Source organism: Ictalurus punctatus, chromosome 4 (assembly GCF_001660625.3).
Source record: "Ictalurus punctatus breed USDA103 chromosome 4, Coco_2.0, whole genome shotgun sequence".
Taxonomy (NCBI): domain Eukaryota; kingdom Metazoa; phylum Chordata; class Actinopteri; order Siluriformes; family Ictaluridae; genus Ictalurus; species Ictalurus punctatus.
Genome location: NC_071284.1, coordinates 21,759,585 through 21,780,789, shown reverse-complemented (window position 1 = coordinate 21,780,789; position 21,205 = coordinate 21,759,585). Strand labels below are relative to the sequence as shown.

The 21,205-nt window shown below is 38.4% G+C and overlaps 2 protein-coding genes across 2 annotated transcripts in view; one reads left to right on the top strand and one right to left on the bottom strand.

Moving 5' to 3' along the window:
- nectin1b (nectin cell adhesion molecule 1b) overlaps positions 1-15,086 on the top strand; it is a 304,891-nt gene extending 289,805 nt beyond the window's left edge. The window contains exon 9 of the mRNA XM_017465298.3: positions 13,597-15,086. Coding sequence (XP_017320787.1) covers positions 13,597-13,731 — 135 coding nt within the window. The 3' untranslated portion in view covers positions 13,732-15,086. The remainder of the gene's footprint in view (positions 1-13,596) is intronic.
- LOC128629547 (uncharacterized) lies at positions 817-2,765 on the bottom strand. The gene is made up of 2 exons (XM_053678055.1): positions 1,735-2,765; positions 817-1,632 (listed from the first exon to the last, which is right to left on the bottom strand). Exons 1-2 carry the CDS (start codon positions 2,451-2,453, stop codon positions 1,545-1,547), a joined length of 807 nt encoding a protein of 268 aa, XP_053534030.1. The 5' UTR covers positions 2,454-2,765; the 3' UTR covers positions 817-1,544.
- Positions 15,087-21,205: the final 6,119 nt, after the last annotated feature.

The following is a 21,205-nucleotide window of genomic DNA, read 5'->3' as shown; positions in this document are numbered from 1 at the left end:
ATTGGCTGAAGAGATTAATGTAGCTAGTTCGGTCTCTCTAAGCGGAGCAAAACACTCTAAACATTGATCTGATATTGCTACATTGTCATGTAATGGGTTTGTTACAGTACTGTCCAGTTTTAATTTAATGGCCTGTATTTCACGTCTAATATTTTCAACCTTATCAATGAAAAATTTCATGAAATCTTCACTGCTATGTAATGATTGAGTGATTCTCTCTGTAGTGGTTTTATTCCTAGTTAATTTTGCTACTGTGTTGAAAAGGAATCTAGAATTGTTTTTGTTGTCTCCTATTAAGGTGGAGAAATAGATTTTTCTAGCATCGCCAAGAGATTTCCTATATTTCAGTAGGCTCTCCTTCCATGCTGTTTGAAATATCACCAGTTTGGTTTGACGCCATTTACGTTATAATTGTCGAGTTGTCTGTTTTAAGGTTCGCGTTTGATCGTTATACCACGGTGCTAATTTTTTTTTCTAATTATTTTCCTTTTGAGTCGAGCCACTCTATCTAGCGTGTAGCGGAGTGTTGACTCCAAGCTTTCAGTCGCCTGATCGAGTTCTGTGTGATCTGACGGTGATCCAAATCTAATTGATGTTTCTGCGAGATTATTTATGAAGCTCGGTGCAGTAGCTGATGTGTAGGTACGTTTTATGCGGTAGCGAGGCGAGGTGGAAATATTATGATCAATACGTATTATGAACGAGATAAGATAATGGTCTGAGACAACTTCAGACTGAGGAAAAATGATAATATTTTCTATACTTAGTCCGTATGTTAGTATGAGGTCAAGAGTGTGACCACCATTATGAGTAGGCCCGATTACGTTCTGATTAATCCCTACTGAATCTAAGATGGACACAACCGCTAATCTTAGAGGGTCTTCCAGGTTATCAAAATGAATATTAAAGTCTCCGACGATTAATGCTTTATCTACAGACACAACCAGGTTTGAGACAAAGTCTGCAAATTCACTAAGAAATTCAGTATATGGCCCTGGGGGTCTGTAAATAATAATTAGAGGAATTGACTTATTTTTTTTGGCTACATAACTTATACTGGTATAAAGAATTTCAAAAGAATTAAATTTATGCTTAGGTTTTTGTGTGACGACTAGATTTTTACTATGGATGAGTCCAACACCTCCTCCTCTACCAGTTGAACGAGGCTGATGTACATAACTGTATCCAGGAGGACTGGCTTCATTTAATGCTATGTACTCATTTGGTTTAATCCAAGTTTCTGTTAAACACATTCAATTACATTCCTGATCAGTAATGATGTCGTTAACAATAAGAGCCTTAGACGCAAGAGATCTAATGTTTAATAGTCCTAGCCTCAGATCAAAAGTGCTGGCTGTGCATTCAATATGATTTAATTTTATGTTAATTAGGTTACGAAGATAGACTTTCCGAGATTTTCTATATATTTGTATAGCTCGGGGAACAGACACAGTCTCTATAGTATGTATTAGCTTTGCCGGATTTTTAATTGAACATTGATTATACTGAATGTTATTATTGGAAGATGTACTTACGGTAGGCAGTCACTTGGAGTGTAGCGCCTTGGAAATGTTGTCTGAAAGCAGTTCTGCTCCAAGGCTGCTGGGGTGCAGGCCATCAGGACGAAACAACCTAGGACGCTCCCAGAACAGATTCCAGTTATTGACAAACACCAGATTCTGCTCATTACACCAAGAGAGTAACCAATCATTTAATGCTAGAAGTCTACTGAACTTTTCTGCTCCACGTCTGTATGTGGGAAGAGGTCCAGAGACGATGATCTTCGCGGTGGGTGATCTGCCTCGTACCGTCTCGACCAGGCTGGAGAAGTCCCTCTTCAGAACCTCCGTCTGCCGCAGCCTGGTGTCGTTCGTCCTCGCGTGCAGCACAACCGCTCCAATGCGCTCGTCCTTCTTCAGGATCCCGGATACCTGCGCAGCGACATCAAGGACACAAGCACCAGAAAAACAGTGTGTGCGCACCTTACCTTTAGATGAGGCTACACGGACGTTCCGCACAATGGAGTCCCCGACGATCACAGCGTTGGGTCTGGTCTGGCGGAGAGGGGTGAAGCGGTTCCTGGTTGGAATCTCGAACACCGGAGGTGGAGAGGGTCCAGCCCGCGCCTTTCGCCGCTGGTTCACCCAAGGCCCGAGGTGTGTTGGCGCCGGCGTGACGGAGACCACGGCTGGGAAAGTCCTAGGTGCACGGTCCCTGCACAGAGAAACACACGGCGTAGAGGGGCTGGGAGTGGAAATACCACGCTGTGTGCTTACCTTGGATATGTGGGCAGAGGCACAAGATGTTTCCAGCGCAGTTTGTCGCTCCAGCAGCTGCGCCTGCTTGTCGAGTAGGCCGCGGATCTGCTTCTCCACATCCTCCAGTTCCAGCCGCACCATGTGAAGCTCGAGCGAGTCCTCATCTGCACTCAAAACCGGAGAGACAGCAGACATATTTGTTTTTTTTTTAAACAGAACAGCGGTAAGTGAGAAATGTGAAACGTAAACAAGGCTAGCGGTAGGTGATGCTAGCGGGCTACGGGCTACAAGCTAGTCGCGGATGTTTGTAAAAAAATGTAAAAAAAAAACAGATCAAATTTGCGACAGCGCAACGTTACGATTGTTTTATCTAAAGTAGTGTCAGTTATATTTGTATAACGTAAGGTAAATAATTTTAAAGTATAGAGATTAGAAGAAATTAATGTAATAGCGTTAGCTCAAAGGGTGCTGCTTCCTCAGTGACACTTCAGGTTGCCAGATACTGCCACTTTCCTTTGCTCCTAGCACCTTTTTTGTTATGAGTGTCTAGATGATTCAGGCCAATTTTCATGCAAATGAGACAAACGATCTAGGAGGAGTTAGAAAAAGTATGTTTTCAAAACATTTAAAAATAGCGGACAGGAAGTTTACTTGACCATGACATAATTGGTATCATTGTTCTCGGCATGAACCACTGAATCTAAGAGGACCAGTCTCATGACAGTAGGCAGAAGGAGTCAAAAGCTATTAGCATTTTAACAAATAGCATTATAATTTTTGACCACAAGATGGTACTGTCCCAAAACTTTTTGAGTCCTGTCAGAGCATGGTGCCAAAGACACATACTGAGTTTTGTAATAATACACCAAGTCGTTCATAAAATACAGCATTTTATGACAAAATTCATAATGGCCAACATCCAAAATGGCCGACATAGGATTTTTTTAATGTCATTGGACTCAGAATGCCCCACTGAATCTATAGAGACCAATCTGTTCAGAAGCTATAAGCAAAAATGTCCTTTTTTCATATCTCATGACCACTAGGTAGTGCTGTTTTGAAAATGTAGCAGCTAACCTCAGGGCCTAATGATGATGACTAATACCAAGTTTCGTCACAATCCCTCAGAGCGTTGTGGAGATATACCCTCATGTCCATTTTGGTGTGCTTGCCTTTGAATTTGTTGAAGTGCCATTCGAAAACGGTATGGTGTATCAAAATTCTGTGAATAGCTTTTTGCTGTCAATATCCCTAGATGATGCATGACAATTTTTGTGCAAATTTGACAAATGGCCTAGGACAAGTTTGAAAAGTAGTTTTTTCCAGAAGATTCTAAATGACTGAAAATTTTTCATAAGCGATCATAGGGTGCAGTTGAATCATCTTGATCCAAAGAATCAGAGGAACAAAGAATTTTGTTTCGAGGACTCACAGTTCAAAAGTTATTAAAATAAATGTAAGTGCAAATTTGTCCAGTTGCTGGTGCTAGACGGATTGAATTAGAGATGCCAAAATTGCTGTATTAACACATCAGCCAATTATTGGCACCATGAGTAGCAAAAGAAGCTTTGTGACATGTTCTTGGTTAGAGTCTTATGAACAGTGTATTAGGAGTAAGAAAAAGTAAACTTTTAATCATAAAAAATCCATTTATTTAAAAAAAAAAACTAAACATAGGTACTTCTTAAAATTTTTGTCCAGTATGTGGTGCTGTTCTAAAACTGCTCAGGTAGCATCTGGGCATGATGGTTATCATGCAGGAAAGCATTCAAGAGTTATTAACATAAACGTGATTGCAACTTTGTACAGTTGGTGTCATTAAACGGGTTGAGTTAGAGAGTCCAAATTTGCAGTGTTAACACAACAGACTGTCCTCTATCTGTGTCCATCCATCCATCCATCCATCTTCTGTACCGCTTAATCCTTTTCAGGATCACGGGGAACCTGGAGCCCATCCCAGGGAGCATCGGGCACAAGACGGGGTACACCCTGGACAGGGTGCCAATCCATCGCAGGGCACACAATCACACACACACTCACACACCCATTCATACTCTACGGACACTCTAGACATGCCAATCAACTTACCATGCATGTCTTTGGACTGGGGGAGGAAACCGGAGTAACCGGAGGAAACTCCCGCAGCATGGGGAGAACATGCTCCTCTATCTGTGTGCCAAATTTAATAACTTTGCCGCAAGCTCTTCTATGGGATACCATAGACTGAAGAGCAGAAGAAGAAGAAGAGGAAGCAGAAAAAGAAGAAAACTAGCGAAAACAATAGGGGTCTTCACCCCTTCAGGGCTTGATCCCTAATGAATGGAGCAGATCTAATAGGGCCTCACACGAGCGGTGCTCAGGTCCTAATAATAATAAATGAAGCAGATCCAATAGGATCTCGCACCAGGGATGCTCGGGTCCTAGTAAACAGAGTAGATCCAATCAGGCCTCACACGATCGGTGCTTGGGCCCTAATAATGAGCCACAACTTGATGACAAGCTATTAAATCATTATAGTCTATCGATACACCTAGTGTTTGGAGATGAGTGAGGAAACTGAAGACAGGTTTATCTCCGTCTCTAATCCTGACAGTCTGACCTGTCTTGTCAAAGTCCTCCGGCTTGAAGTGCTCACTGCACAGCATGGGGGACTCACTTGCGGAAACACCTTCCCTTCTTACAGCTCCTTCCCACTGCCTCAGCTGTTTCCTTTTAGGAAACCGTCCGTATGAGAAAAGTTAACTAGCCAACTAACTACCGTAAGATTCACAATACGTCAGTCACTCAACCGAGACAAGGAGCTTGTTATAAAAGTTGGTTTTCAGAATAACAGCAATATAGATGAAAATCTTTATCGGCAATTTCGTTTATAATATAAACTATAATATAAGCTGAGACTTATTACTGTTGCCTGGACCAATATGGCGACAACGTTGACCTATGATCCAGCAGCCACTGCGGCGTCTATGTATGTCTATGAACACAACAGCCGTGAGTCGCAGTGGAGTGACGTCAACTCCCCTCTTCGATTGATTGGCTAGAGAAGGAGCTGTAGTGGACCATTGGTGATGCTAAAGCCTGCCCTGATTTATATGAAACTCAAACTGCAACAATTGGAAAACCAATTGGAGAATGTGGAAACTTGAAGGGAAAAACAGCATAAGCAGACATGAGTAGAAAATGTCAGAGAGCACAAAAAACAGTAATATAACCAAGAAAGACATGATTTTGTGTGCGATTCAGAAAACTTTGAATGTTTCAATGTTTTTATGTTTCAGTTTTGTTCAATATATTTTTACGTTTTTTTAAATGTTTGAATCACACTTATTATTTTTTGATCCCTGACTGCAATACTTTTGACAGAAAATAAATCCCATACCTCTGGACTTCATTGGCTGCTTGTGAACAGACAGAGCTGAAACTTGTTATGGTAGTGGGTGTTTCACACATGCTGACAACTTTAGACCAGTCACAACAGACTGGGACATCTGACCAATCAGAGCAGAGTATGCTCTCGGAAAGGTGGAGTTTAGAATGAATCCTTTAGAACAGATCATTGAACGAGTCATTTGTTACACTGGGAAAAAAAGCTAATGCTGCAATTTAAATTATGAGCACATTAAAGTGTTTTTTGTACTTGGATGCATGTAAATCTATTGTATGAGACCTTTAAAACAAAAAAATAGGCACGTTTCAAAACCATAATAGGTGTGCCTTAAGACACATTACCAAGATGGCAGGAAAATGGATGGATGGATGTTACATTTACTTTTTTTTAAACTGTATTTACCCTTTACTCCAGGAGTACTTTACTTAAGGTCAGTATATCTAATGAAACCAAATTATAAACACAAAGCAACTGTATAGACATTAACATTTAATTTAAACATTACATGTCAAATTTCACCATTATAACATGAGATTAAGTCTAAATTCAACCTGGCTTACTTTGCAAATGACATTTATAACAATGTCCACACTACAGCAGTGAGCCGAATGACTTTTTTTTTCAGTGGGACACAAAGGAGATGTAAGTCAGAACGACAAAAGAGACTGATACCCTCAGTCACCATTTACAATCACTGCATCTTTTTTCTTTAAAATAAATAAATGGTAAATTTTAAAAACACATCAAGCACAGACTTGCACTGCTCCTGTGATCCTGTCAGGTAGGTGGTATGTGTCAAAGTAACAACCACATGAATGTCAGGACCCAAGGGTCCCCAGCAGAACATTATCCAGAGAATCACACTGCCTCCACCAGCATGTCTTCTTCCCATAGTGCATCCTGGTGCCATCTCTTGACCAGAGTCCCAAATCTCCAACATCTCAGAAAAGAGCACAGACCAGAACTACATCAGTTGAGTTTTGTAATGTACATGAATGCCTTAACCAAGTCATATCCACCTTGAATCCACCTCATATCCATCCATTTTGAAATGCGGAAGAGACTTGTGGGCGGAAGACATGCATAGCAAAATCATTTCTAAAGTCACTCAGATTTCTTCAAATTTCATCAAATTTCAAATTAGATCAAATTTCTTAATAGAAATTGTTAATTAACTACAACTTTACTGTCCTTTAAGTTCTTTAACTGTTGATTCCTAAATACATTTCCAAGTATTTAAAAATTTTAACTTAAGTAAAAATACCAAAAAAATAAAATAAAATAAAAAAAAAAATAAATAAATAAATAAATAAATAAATAAGTGGTGAGTGAGAGTAAATAATTGGTCTCCCTTTGTGTTCCATTGCCACGATTTCCTCTTGAGACAGCGCTGCATTTTGCAGTATGCTCAGAAAACCGAAGCGCATGCGCGTGCACGAGCGACATGCACGAGCGTGTAGCGAACGCACGGTTTCGGTTTTCAATGACAGTGACTTTGTTTACTTTGGACACGTGTGGTTGTTATGTTCTGTCTCCGCCCCTGTTTAGTCTTTGGTTGTTTTCCGAAGATGTGTCAATATTGTTTCCAGCTGTCCGTGTTTACCCATGATTACGTTGGTCATTTAAACCCCTCATGTCTCTGTGCACTTTGCGCAGTATTGAGTTTGCCTCATTACCTAGCGGTTGTTTCTCATTTCTCGTTTCTTGTTTCCCGGTTCTCGTTTAATGTTTCATGTTATTGACCTTGTTTCTCGTTTCACGTTTTCGATTCTAGCCTCACCCAGTTCATGCCTGTTTGTATATCGCCTGACCTTTTGCCTGTTAATAGACCATGCTTTGGATTCGCATGTTTGGATTTGTCTGCATAACTCCTTTAATAAAAACTCTTATTTGCATTTGCATCCGTCCTCAATTCCATTACATCCTGCACTGTGAGAGAATACTGCACCTCAACATGGATGCAGCAGGAAGACAGAGGAGACGTCACGCTAGGAAGACCAAGCAAACTGTCCCAGCCTTGGATTCTATCCAGTTTCCGCACTGGACTTTCATGGAGCTCCCCGATCCTCACGATGGATTTTTTTGCTACCCTGAATATTTCCTTGTGGACTGCCAGTTCTATTTTGCCAGCTTAGCAGTCCCAGAACCAGAGGTGAAGCAGTGGCTCAAGTTCATGTGGTCCCGGTTCTTTGGACCAGCCTGCCAGTGGGTGAAGCTCCTATTGGCCAGGGAACTTGGGAGTGTAACCCAGTTTGTGAGATAATTCATGATGATGTTCGGGAGTCCGGAATCTAAGGCCGACCTGGAACGGGGGGTCAGCCTGGCAGATAAAACTGCCCTGCCATTCACCCACTATTATATGCAGGCAAAAAGGGCGACCTCTGCTCCAGAGCTCCAACCTGAGACCCATGAGGTGGTCTCAACTGCAGAGCTCCAGCCAGAGGTCAACTTAGCGACCTCATCTGTAGAGCCTGAACCTGAGACCCATGAGGTGGTCTCACCAGCTGAGCTCCATCCGGAGGTCAACGTGGTGACCTTGACTCCTGAGCTCCAACCTGAGACCCATGAGGTGGTCTCACCAGCTGAGCTCCAGCCGGAGGTCAACGTGGCTACCTCGGTCCCAGAGCTCCAGCTTGAGACCCATGAGGTGGTTTCATTCCCAGAATTTTAGCCTGAGACTCACGAGGTTGTCTCATATCCAGAGCTCCAGCATAAAGTCAAGTTCCTGCTAGAGGTCAACGAGGTGACCTCCCAAGCCATGTTCATGTCCGAGGTCGAAGAGGCGACCTCTCAAACCAAGTTCCTGTCCTGACCATGCTTTGGAGGCTTTTGTCTGCATAGCTCCTTTAATAAAAACTCTTATCTGCATTTGCATCCGTCCTCAACTCCATTACATCCTGCACGTGACATCCATAAAAGAAAGACATTCAGGTGTGGATAACATTAGTGTTAGTAGATAACAGGATTTTTAAAACTATACCTCACACAGTAGGCACTTCATAAAGAAATGTTACCTTTGAAAATAGAGCACAGAGAAATATGGTGGATACATAGTTTTCCTTTGCAATTAACATTTATTTCTGAAGTAAGGCAAGTAATTTGCTCTTGTAATATTCATTTGCTTATGTCCCTTTTTATGTTTCCATACATCTAATTCTGAAGAGAACTTAGTGCTAGTCAGCCATCCAGACAAGGCAGAGAGAAGTCTGGTGTGCTGTAGATAGGACTGGAATAGATGTCTATCCAGGCTGACAGGTTAAGGCCAACATCTGTAAGTCCTTGATGTCTTCAACTGGGGCTCCCTGAAAACCTGCAATAAATATAATGCAATTCAAAAACAGTCAAACCCATTGCAAAGTATCTTTGTATCTTGTCACATGAGTATTTCCATCACTGTAACTCTTATGATACCTATAAACTCCAAAAACGTTTCTGAATATTCCTTTAACATGGCATTTTGTGACAAGTCCACTGACCTTGTCATGTTTTTACATGTAATTTTAATAAAAATAAAAGCAGTATTTTAAAGAAATAATAGTAAATATATTTGGTCTGTAACTTGTGAGAAATATTTTAAGTAATTTTGGTTCAAACAGTACACTAATTCATATGCATCAGTAAGTGCACAGACACCATAGTTGTCTTATTTCCACTGACACCTGTTTTGAGGGACTTATTCTGTACCATATATGTTTCATCCATGCATTTACAAATCCCGTCTGGTTAGATACAAATTCTTGCAAAGGTGGAAAATTTTAATCAATATTATACATGTGAAAGCCTTTATCATTCTTTAATGTCCTGTGATGTGGCTCTGTTGAGGAGTTCCCTAAAAGTAAAAAAAAAAATCAATTACACAGTGAAACTGGGTTTCAATAGACTAACAATAATGAGGTTTGAAACTAAAAACACACTAAAAGTTACTACAATGTAAAATATTTTCACCTACATTCACCGCCCACTTTATTAGGAACACCTGTACACTTGCACATTCATGCATTTATCTAATCAACCAATCATGTGGCAGCAGTGTAATGCATAACAGTTATGCAGATACAAGTCAAAAATTTCAATTAATGTTCACAACAAAGATCAGAATGAAGAAAAACTGGGATCTCTGTGACACGGATGTTGGTACCAGATGGGCTGGTTTGAGTATTTCACAGTATTGCTGATCTCCTGGGATTTTCCGCACACAGCAGTCTCTAGAGTTTACACAGAATGGTGGGATAAACAAATACATCCTGTGAACAGAGGGTCTACAGGCTGAAACATCTTGTTGATGAGAGAAATCAGAGGAGAATGACCAGACTGGGCTGAGCTGAAAGGAATTCTATAGTAACTCAAATAACTACAACATCAGAAACCACATCAGCTTCCACTAGAACAAGAACAAGAATCTGAGGCGATCATGGGCATAGACCCACCAACAAGATTTTTCTAATCTTCAGCTGTCCAGGTTCAATGAGTATGTGCCCATGATATCCTGTTCTTGGCTGAAAGGAGTGGAACCCAATGTGAACTATTGTCGTAGCCCATCGAACAAGGTTCGATGTTTTGTGCATGCTAAGATGCTTTTCTGCTCACCACGGTTGTAAAGAGTGATTTACTATATCCTTCCTGCCAGCTCAAACAAATCTGACCATTTTCCTCTGACCTCTATCAAGAAGGCGTTTCCACCCTCAGAACTGTCGCAAACCCAGTGAATTTTGATTTTCACACAATTCTGTGTAAACCCTAGAGACTGTTGTCTATGTAAATCCAGGATATCAGCAGTTCCTGAAATACTCAGACCAGCCCATCTGGTACCAAGAACCATGCCACAGTTAAAGTCACACTTTTTCCCCACTGAGATGATCAATGTGAACATTAGCTGAAACTCTTGACCTGTTTCTCCATGATTTTATGCAATGTGCTCTTGCCACATAATTGGCTGATTGGATAACTGCGTGAATGTGCAGGTTTAGAGATGTTCCTAATAAAGTGGACGGTGCGTGCATTTATCAACATTAACTTACAATTATCAAAAAAGACTTCTCTTTTTGCTCATGTGTTCCCTAAGGTAGATTACATATTGTCAGTAGGCCAGTGTCTGTCATGCTAATACCTGGTAGGGTGTTGGGCTGATAAATATGAATCACGTTGTATGCATTCGCCCAAACTGATTTGCTGAAATCAAAATGCAGATGGTGAGTGCTAGCCAATGGGATTGTCACTTGTGCATTAGTTCCGTTCACTGCCAAAAAAAACAGCTGGCAGAAGCTTCTGCTTGGTCTTAAAGCCTTCGTTTTACGTGAACGGCTACATTGTGATTAATCAAAAATCAACTTATTAAAATGTAATTATTATTTCTCTAAATGTGAGCGGGACATACCTCCCCCAGTTATAAATGTTGCTACGCCCCTGGGCCCATACACCATCGCAGCCTTGAGCAAGTGTCATTAAGCTTTTGAGAAAGGCATTAAGTTTTGTGTTTTTCCACTTGAAATGACCTTACTATGTTAAAGATTAGAAAATAATAAAGTTATATAGTCATAAATGTTAAGTCTGTGGTGTTGAAGTTGCCAATTTAAATCATCAAACGGTTCCAAAATGTACCTCAGACTTCCCTGTTGCTTTAGCTCACAGAGATAAATTACAAAATTATGAAACAGGAATGTTATAAAAGCTTCAAAATATACAACATTGCAACTAAAATGACATTTAACTTTAAACATGGGAGCCACTAGATTAAAGTGATGAACAAAACATAAATTTTTGCTTACCTTTACCTCTGCATGAAGTGGCACTTGGCCAGACGTCTCTTTGCTATCTGGGATATAACAGCATGGCTGCAACTGTATTCAGAAAATTACACCCTATAGTTGTGTATGCACGAAGACGCGATCAATATTTCATTAACTTTTGCTAACTGGCTATTTACCAGGATTTGCAAGGAGCCTTCCAGGTGGTTCTTGCTGTGGAGTTTCCTTCCTCATTGTCACATGTTGCGGAGAGAGAAAAGCAGATTTCCCTCTCTTTGTGTGTGATTGTTAATTGTGTCCACTTACTCAATTCTTAAGTTGTTGTTAAAGAGGAAGAATATTGATATGGAATGAGTAATAATTGTAGTTCTTGAAACTGATCAGTATAATTATTCCATTCTCAAATATTGTGATTGAAATTTACCAAAAATATTAAGGATACATTAAAAATATAATTTGTTTGTCAAATGCTAATTTATTTTTGTGAAATAAACTTAAATAATAGATGTCAATTTTAGACAAAATTAACTGTTGGATTTTTAGGCATTTATTTTGGTATGTCCAACTCAAAGAATAAAGAATCACTTAATTGATGAAATTCAGAGATTTTACGTGTTAAGATAGAATAGCTTTTTATTATTGTGATATTTACAAAGCCACTGAATTATTTATTTTTTAGAGTGTAGAAATATGGGCAAATGTTATTAAGGAAGGTATGTAAATGCACGCAAATGGTATACGGGAAGACAAAAAAAAAGTACAAATGGTGAGGGGCATTATCTGTCTGTACCTGAGTTAACATAGGAACAAAGAGGAAAAAAAGGTGTTAACACAGGAACAAGGGAACTAAGAGGGAAAAGTGTTCACTGTAAACTTATCAAGAACTCAAACCCAACTTGGACCAATCAGCTGTGAGCAAAGTGACATAAGTAATGCAAATAATTCAACTTAGTGCCTGTTGCAATGGCACCATTGCTTTGTAATCCTGTGGACATCAGCGCAAATTTTAAGAAGAGCACTTTGCAGAGAAAGAGTTTTTATGGATAGACAAAATCCCCTGGAGTTCCCTGATACTTACTTGCATGAAAGATTGAATCTCATATCTTTGTCAAATTTTTGAGCCGCACATTAAAATGAAAACATGCCAAAGCCATGTTCTTACTGTACCACAAATTTGTATGTATTGCTTTGCAGTTCTTTGCAATCGGTACATATATGCATGTAGCATTATTCCTGTCCTAATATATTTTCACAAATTGATATTTATTTTAAAAATATTTAATTAAAACAATTTACATTTATATTAAATGAAATTACATGAAATATGTTGGGGTTATAAGTTTTCAATCTGTTTATTCTCATTGTGAGCCTATAAAGGACATTTACCCAATCAGCAATGTTCCACCAGCAATTTTCCAGAGCTTTGGCAGCAGCAACAGTATTACTTTTTGTGGTTAATGTTGGTTTAAATTCCTCATATTTCCACATAATCAAACAGAAGTATGTTGCTTTTTTCCATGTTGAATGCTATTGGTTGTTTGGTGCCAACATCATGCTTTTATGTGCATGCACTTGTAAGACTAATCATAACTTAAGGATTAAATTGACAGAGAAAGTTGATAATCAGCATCATGGTACCAATAAAGCCTGATTGGATTGGTTTGGTCAACTTGAAACTAATCCCGTAACTCTGAGTTTGTTCAACTATGTTCATGGTACAGGCCCCAGGTCAAGCTGACCTTCTTATCAACATTTAACACACATAAATCTTTCTGTGAGTTCTGCCTTCTCTTCTCTTCGTCTTAAGCAGTCCTCTGCATAACTTGGTAAAAAAAAATACATTTATTGGACAGATTTACTGGAGCCTGCTAAGGCAATTGAACGTTTTTGTTTGTGTTTGGAATGTGCTAAGTGTTAGGAATTAAGGCCATTTGATAACAATGAACTTGTTTTTCACCCTTCACAAACAGACCACAATTCAGAGCCGTTTCTCTGAGTTACATAAAGACCAGATTTTTATAATGGATTATATTCAGTATAAAATAGGTAATAAGAAAATGTAAAATGTATTTTCTGATTATTTTCCACACCTGCACACTCTGTTCTGGGGATTATTCGTATACATTAATTTCTCTGTCTGTCCTCAATTCTTTGTTTCTTCATGAGCACCACTTCTCACACACCTCTCCCCCTCTCTTATCTCCAGAGCTTTGCCCACAAGGACTGTGATGTTCAGTATGCGGTGCTGGATACTGCAGCTTTGGTTTCCTCTCCTCGGAGATCAGTGCACTCTTGCGGAGATCTTGTTGAGTATGCAACCATCCAGCCTAGCTCTCACTAGTGCATGTCCTTATTGGCCCTATTCCTATGCTTCTGGCCTCAAGGTACACAGAGTAATGCCCTGCCTCGCTTATCTGTTCTCTTTTCTTTCTTATGGCTCCATAAATTTTTCCCCACTGTTTAGAGATGAGCTGGAAGAGTACAGTATGAAAAATAATAATAATAATAATAGGAGTTAATTGGCTAACATTGGCTAGCATGTTATGCCAACTTCCACCACAAACTGTTTTTTCTTTAAATAAATAAATAAATAAAGAGCGGAATGATTTTGTGCCAGTTTTGGTCACAGTGAGCAGCTGATTCTCAAAAAATAATAAACTGTGGCCAGAGAATAAATTAATAGGTTAATAACTGGCTATGTCTATATTCTATGCAGAGTAGATAAATGTGACCTCATTTAAAGTTGCATTTATGTTTTTGGATTTCTAAAAAAAAACAATTATTATACTATAATATCTCATTTTCAATAGGGTATACGTTCAAGCATTTGTAAATGTTTTTTTTGTTCCAGATAATGAAATGTCTATCAACTCTAAAAATGTTCTATCCTGGGTCTGTGTCAGCTGACCCAAGTCATCTAACCCTTGCAGCAGAACAAGAAGTTTTGCTTCCATTGGTCTGAAAATATCATGTAGTTTTTGGTCTAAAACTCGCAGGAGTATTTTCTGTCACTGGTTAGCCTGCTCTGTACTGTAATATACATTTACACAAACCAAACAGCCATAAAGCATAGCATATTATTACATGGATCCATTGTAATCTATTCTGTTTTTCCCAGCACTTTTGTAGATCTTTTAGTGTTTATGATATGTAATTAATACCTTTATCTCTTTTAAAAGTCATATTCAGCATGGGCCACTTTCTGTGTAATTTAGTGCTTTTCATGGCATATGGTTAGACAGAAGATCAGTGAAAAAATCTAATTCATCCTTGGCCATAATCACGTGATACAAAAGTTTTTATGTGCATTTTAGCCACTCATTCGTCTTTATTCTTTTGCATTTTCATCACAATTGTATGAAGTGGTTGTTTTTACATGACATTTTCTATGCTTTACAATGCCACCCTATCTGTACTATGCATACAATATGTAACATTACAGCACATTTTGTGACCTTTTGAAATAACTAACACACTGTCATGGATATGCTGGAAAAGACTAGAGACTTTGATTCCCATCAGCCACTGGATCACATCACATGTCTGGTTTCACCTATTTTTGGTTAATTAGTATTTGTGTACAACCCCAATTCCGAAAAAAGTTGGGACAGGGTGGAAAATACAAAAAAAACAAACAAAAAGAGTCATTTGAAAATTCAGTTCACCCTGTACTATATTAAAAACACATTATTAACACATTATTTGATGTTTTACTTTGTAAATTTAATTTATCTTTGAAAATATACACTAATTTAAAATCTGATGACTGCAGCACACTCCAAAAAAGTTGGAACAGTCGACTGTTTACCACTGTGTAACAACTTTTATTTTAATAACACTTATTAAGCATTTGGGCACTGAAGACACCAGTTGGTTAAGTTTAGCAAGCAGAATTTTCCCCCATTCTTCCATTATGCATTTTGTTATGGCCCAGTCTATGTTAGGTCGCACAGAGTAACCAGCTCGGGATTCAATGGAATTTGACCTTTAAAAATGAGGGAGTCAGGAATAACAACGCAACAATGTTGTTAAAATAAAAATTGTGGTATATTGTAAAACACAGAATTACATACATACAACTCTACAAAGAACCGAACCAGGCATAACTTCAGGGTGGGCCAAAGCCAAAATAATAAACAAAAGGATTCTATTGTTAGGTAGCTAGCTTACCTAAAAAGCAAATAACAAAGAAAAGATAAATACATTCCTAACTCCCTAAGCCAAAAACAGAGACAAAAAGGACCCTCTCCCAAAAGAAATGGCAGCCACACCCCTATCGCCAGTGAACCAAGTGAACGTGTATACACTGGTGAAGAGTATACACAACCAGATACAGGAACAACCAAAACCACAGCCCAAAACCCCAGGTAAGAGTGAAAACCCAGAACAGCAGTCAGAATATAGACTTGTGAATATAGAATGGTGAATATAGAATATATCTTCTTCCTCTTCAGATATGGCCGCCGCTCAGTGATGTCATCCTGGGAGGCGGGAGCAAGGCAGGCTAAGGCAGGCTGGAAACTCTGGGCGGGAGTCCGGACCTGCACACAAAATATGGCACAGCACACATGAAAAAAACTTTCCATCCCAAAGCTAGCAGGTTGTAACAATTTCTTCAGCTGCGCAAGTATACAGGGCTTTTATTGTGCTTCATAATGCCTCACACATTCTCAATCTGAGACAGGTCAGGACTGCAGGCAGGCCATGCTAGCACCCGCACTCTCTGCTTATGCAACCAGTTTGTAATCCGGGCAGAATGCGGTTTGGCATTGACCTGCTCTGGATGGCAGCACATGTTGCTCCAAAATGTGTACCATTATAACATCTATAACAGCATCTTATTATGGAAGCAAAAATCAGTCCGTGGTGTGCTTAATCATTAGCTTTTTAAAGAGTTGGACAGAATTCAACCAATCCTGATCTTCATTGTAAATCCATTATCTAAATAATTTAACACCACAAAAATAGCAAATGATATAGAAACTGTAATAAGTGCACATTTGTTTTTTTTCACGCTTTGCCTCTTCTTTTTTTTTTTTTTTTCAAAATTGAGCTTCTGATGATTTTTGTTGCTTCAACTCACAATTTTGATTGCTAGACAAAGGTTTACCAAAGTATTCCTGAGCCCATGTCAGGATATCCATTTCAGACTCATGATGGTTTTTAAGACAATGACGTCTGAGGGATCGGAGATCACGCACATTCAAAAGTGGTTTTTGGCCTTGCCCTTTACGCACTGAGATTTGACCAGATACCTCAAATCTTTTAATTATTAGCTTTTAATTTGTGCACTGTAGAAAGTGAAATGCCCAAAATCCTACCGATTTGTCTTTGGGAATGTTGTTCTCAAAGTGTTGGATTATCCGCTGGCTCATCTGCCCCACCGAATCTGATTAACAGTATTGAGCCACGTTTAACATTCCTTGTGTCTTTTATTACCTCAGAAAAGTTTGTTTGGTCAAATTGGTTTGTTGGCCTACTGCCGATGTATATACACGGCAGTGTGTGCATGGCTGTATTAAGTGCAACATGACACTCATCACCGGTGTTTTTTATTTATTTATTTTTAAATTAAAATTAAAATGTACATCATACTTATCAGTCATCACTGTTGGTGTGTTTGTGTGACTGTGAAGTGCGTGTGAGTGTCAGATGTCAGAGTGTCAGATGATGATTTTGTTTTTTTTTTACGACATTACGGGTAATAATCATGGCATCATTTTTATGCTAATGCTGCTGACGTATTACTGGCAATAGCAATCAAAATTGTGAGTTGAAGCAACAAAAATCATCAGAAGCTCAATTTTGAAAAAAAAAAAAAAAGAAGAGGCAAAGCGTGAAAAAAACAAATGTGCACTTATTACAGTTTCTATATCATTTGCTATTTTTGTGGTGTTAAATTATTTAGATAATGGATTTACAATGAAGATCAGGATTGGTTGAATTCTGTCCAACTCTTTAAAAAGCTAATGGTTAAGCACACCATGGACTGATTTTTGCTTCCATAATAAGATGCTGTTATAGATGTGCAGTATCTGACTGTTTGACTTGTGTTACTACACACACCCTGATAATTTGTGCCAACAACAAACCCCACTCCAGTCAGTCTCACCTAATATATTTAGATAATAAAGATGATTATTACTAATATTTATAATATATATTAAGACTGTGCTGTCTGCAAGAAACAAGCTAGCTATTTAGCCATTGTTATTTATGTGTATTATTATTTATTTATTTATTATGCAAAAAAAAAAAATCGTAGCACTTTCTTTTTATTGAGCATATAATAAGATAAATTTGTGTATATATTCTTTTTTTTTTTTTTGGTTATGCCGATCCATGATGGCTATGTATTTTTAAAAAAATAGTTTTATTTTATTATTTTTGTTATTGAAGTAAATAAAATATTATTGAGTACAAGAAATGAGTGTTGTGGATTAATCTCACCCAGGGCACCAAATGGGTTAAGACCGGCACTGCTCACCTGTTACAGATCAAATTCTAATTTCAGCTCGTCACATCACTATTAGTCCTAAATTGCCCCTGTCCCAACTTTTTTGGAACGTGTTGTATGCATCAATTTCAATATAAATGTTTATCTTCAAAAAACTATGCAGGTGATTAGGTAAAACATCAAATACGTTGTCTTTATATGATTTTTGTTTAAATACAATGTCAAAGTAAATTTACAAATCACACCTCTTTGTTTTTATTAGCATTTTTCCATACTGTCCCAACTTTTTCAGAAATGGGGTTGTACAGTGCCCTCCACTAATATTGGCACCCTTGGTAAATATGAGCAAAGAAGGCTGTGGAAAAATTTCTTTATTGTTTAACCTTTTGATCTTTTGTTAAAAAAAAAATCACGTACTCTGCTCTCATAGATATCAAATAATTGCAAACACATCACAGGTTTATCCCAAAAAATATCTTTGATAAATATTCAAAAAATAAAATAAAGTATATTCCCATTGATATTTTAAAAAAAAATGTACACCTGGGTGACTAGGAACAGGAAATTGTTCAACCGTGACTTCCTGTTTCACAGGGGTATAAATATGATCTAACACATAGGCCAAATTCCCTTAGTCATTCATAACAATGGGTAAGACCAAGGAATATAACTGTGATGTGTGGCAAAAGGTTGAGCTTCACAAAATAGGAAATGGCTATATGAAAATAGCAAAAGCATTGAAAATGTCCATTTCCAGCATCAGGACAATAATTAAGTTCCAGTCAACTGGAAATGTTATGAATCAGCCTGGAAGAGGATATGTATCTATATTGTCTCAGTTTGAGTGCCCAAAAAATCTCCAACGATCACAGCTGGAGAATTGCAGAAGTTAGTTGCATCTTAGGCTCAGAAAGTCTCTAAAGCAATCCGAACTCACCTACATCATCACAAGTTGTTTTGAGGGCTTCAAGAAAAAAGCCTCTACTCTCATCCAAAAACAAACTGAAGCGTCTTCAGTTTGCCAGACTCTGGAACTTCAAATGTGATCAGGTTCTATGGTCGGATGAAACCAAAACAGAGCTTTTTGGCAATAAACACCAGAGATAGTTTTGGCACACACAGAGAGGTAGCCACATGGAAAAGTACCTCATGACCACAGTGTCATGACCCCCAGGGGAATTCCATCTTTGGCCATTGGAGGGCACCCTGACTGTTGTTGCAGAACTTGTTCTTTTGTGGTCTCCCTCGATTTTGTGTTTAATCATTCTCATTTGTTTTCAGTTTCCTGATTGAGTGGTGCTTTATTTAAGTGGGTTGTTTTTTATTCTCAGTTGCTGGAGCATTGCATCAAGTCAGGTCATGTTTGTGGTTCCTAGTTTTCACCTTTGTTATTGTTCAGTTTATGCACTGTTTGTTTTCATGTAGCGTTTTTCTTAGGGTTTCTATCTTAGCTTTACTAACTTTCTGATAGCTTCAGTATGTAGTGTGTTTTTCCTTGTGTCTGTTTTCCTGAGCCTGATTCCAAAGCCCGTTTCCCTGAGTCTGTTCCCTGTGTCTACCTTAAAATAAAGAAGTTCTGTGTTTTGTATCCGCCTTTCTGTACTCCATCATGACACACAGTTAAATATGGTGGTGGCTCTTTAATGTTTTGGGGCTGTTTTTCTGCCAGAGGACCTAAACAGTTTGTTACATGGCATCATGGACTCTATAAAATATCAACGGATATTAAATAACAACCTGATTGCCTCTGCCAAAAAGCTTAAAATGGCCATGGTTGGATCTTCAAGCAGGAGAATGATCCAAAACATACATCAAAATCAAAACAAAAAGGGGTCACTGACCACAAAATCAAGGTCCTGCCATGGCCGTCCCAGTCCCATGATTTGAAACCCATAGAAGATCTGTGGGTGAACTGAAGAGGAGAGTGTGGTGCTTGAAATTTGAAGGATCTGGAGAGATTCTGTATGGAGGAATGGTCTCAAATCCCTTGCCATGTATGCTCCAACCTCATAAGGCATTATAGGAGAAGACTCAGAGCTGTTATTTTGGCAAAGGGAGATGGTACAAAGTATTGACTAAAAGGGTGCCAATAATTCTTGCACACACATTTAATAAAGAGGATTTTTTAAATATAAACTTGTGTTTTGCTTGCAATTGTTTGATATCCACGAGAGCAGAGTATTTTTGTTAATGTTTTTTAACAAAAGACCAAAAGGTTAAACAATAAAGACAATTTTTTCACAGCCTTCTGTGTTCACATGTACCAAAGGCCAATATTACTGGAGGGAACTGTATATACTGCACTGCACTGCACTGGTTGTCTTGCATTTGCCTTTCATTGCTGCGTTTTGCTATGCTGTATCTTGTTTCTTGTTCATGTTTGTTAGTCCTTATACCTTGCCCTGAGTGCGTAGTTCTTGTTTTATGTTTTGATCATTATTAAACTTTAAACTTGAGACTGCATTTGCATCTGCCTCAACTTACTTGACTTAACACACACCATATGTAAAAGTACTGTGTATTAACTCTGTTAGGAACAGCCATCAAAACTCTCTTTTTTTTGCCTGGAGTATTTTATTGATTACATTTTTTTTTCATAAAAATAAAGTATTTCTTTATGGAAATTGTATAACTTAATTGGTAATTTAATATATTGTAATTACCACTCACTCTGAATACAAATATTAATTTAATATTAAGTTAGAGGTGGACAAAAATTCTCTTAATCAGTTAAATGTGTTTTTCCATGGAGCAAATTTAAGTAAGTTTAGTCCACCATACTTGATACTACTTGATACTATTTATAATAACAGACTTTTAGAAATCATGAATTTTATATTATGGTAAAATTGGAGGGTTTACATTTGTATATTATAAACCATAAACCATTAACCCGTGATACAGATTGTGCAGAATCTGTGCACTAACATGATGCTAAATGGCACTACAGAGGTTGTTGGGACATTAAACGTCATCACGCCAAACAGGAAAAAACTTTGCAGATAAACTCTGGGCTCTACAGTGTGACCATTTCACTTGCGTTTGTGATTGAAAAGTACTTTGTGTGACTGTGAATAAATATTTATTTGCACCAGTGCAAGTGACCTGTTCGGAGTTGTATAAAACAATCGGAATAAAAACTACAAGAAGTCCAAAATGCATCTACATTGTGCAGCAGTTACTTTCACACTGCTTTTCATCACCTCAGTCAACCGAACAAGTGTGTAAATACTGCAGAGAAGCCATTATTATGACAAGAGTAACACTGTACATCATCTGCTTCTCTCAACTTCCCAATCTCACAAACCGCCATCTTTTATTGATCCTGCAAAATAACCTGAACTTTCACCTGCTCATG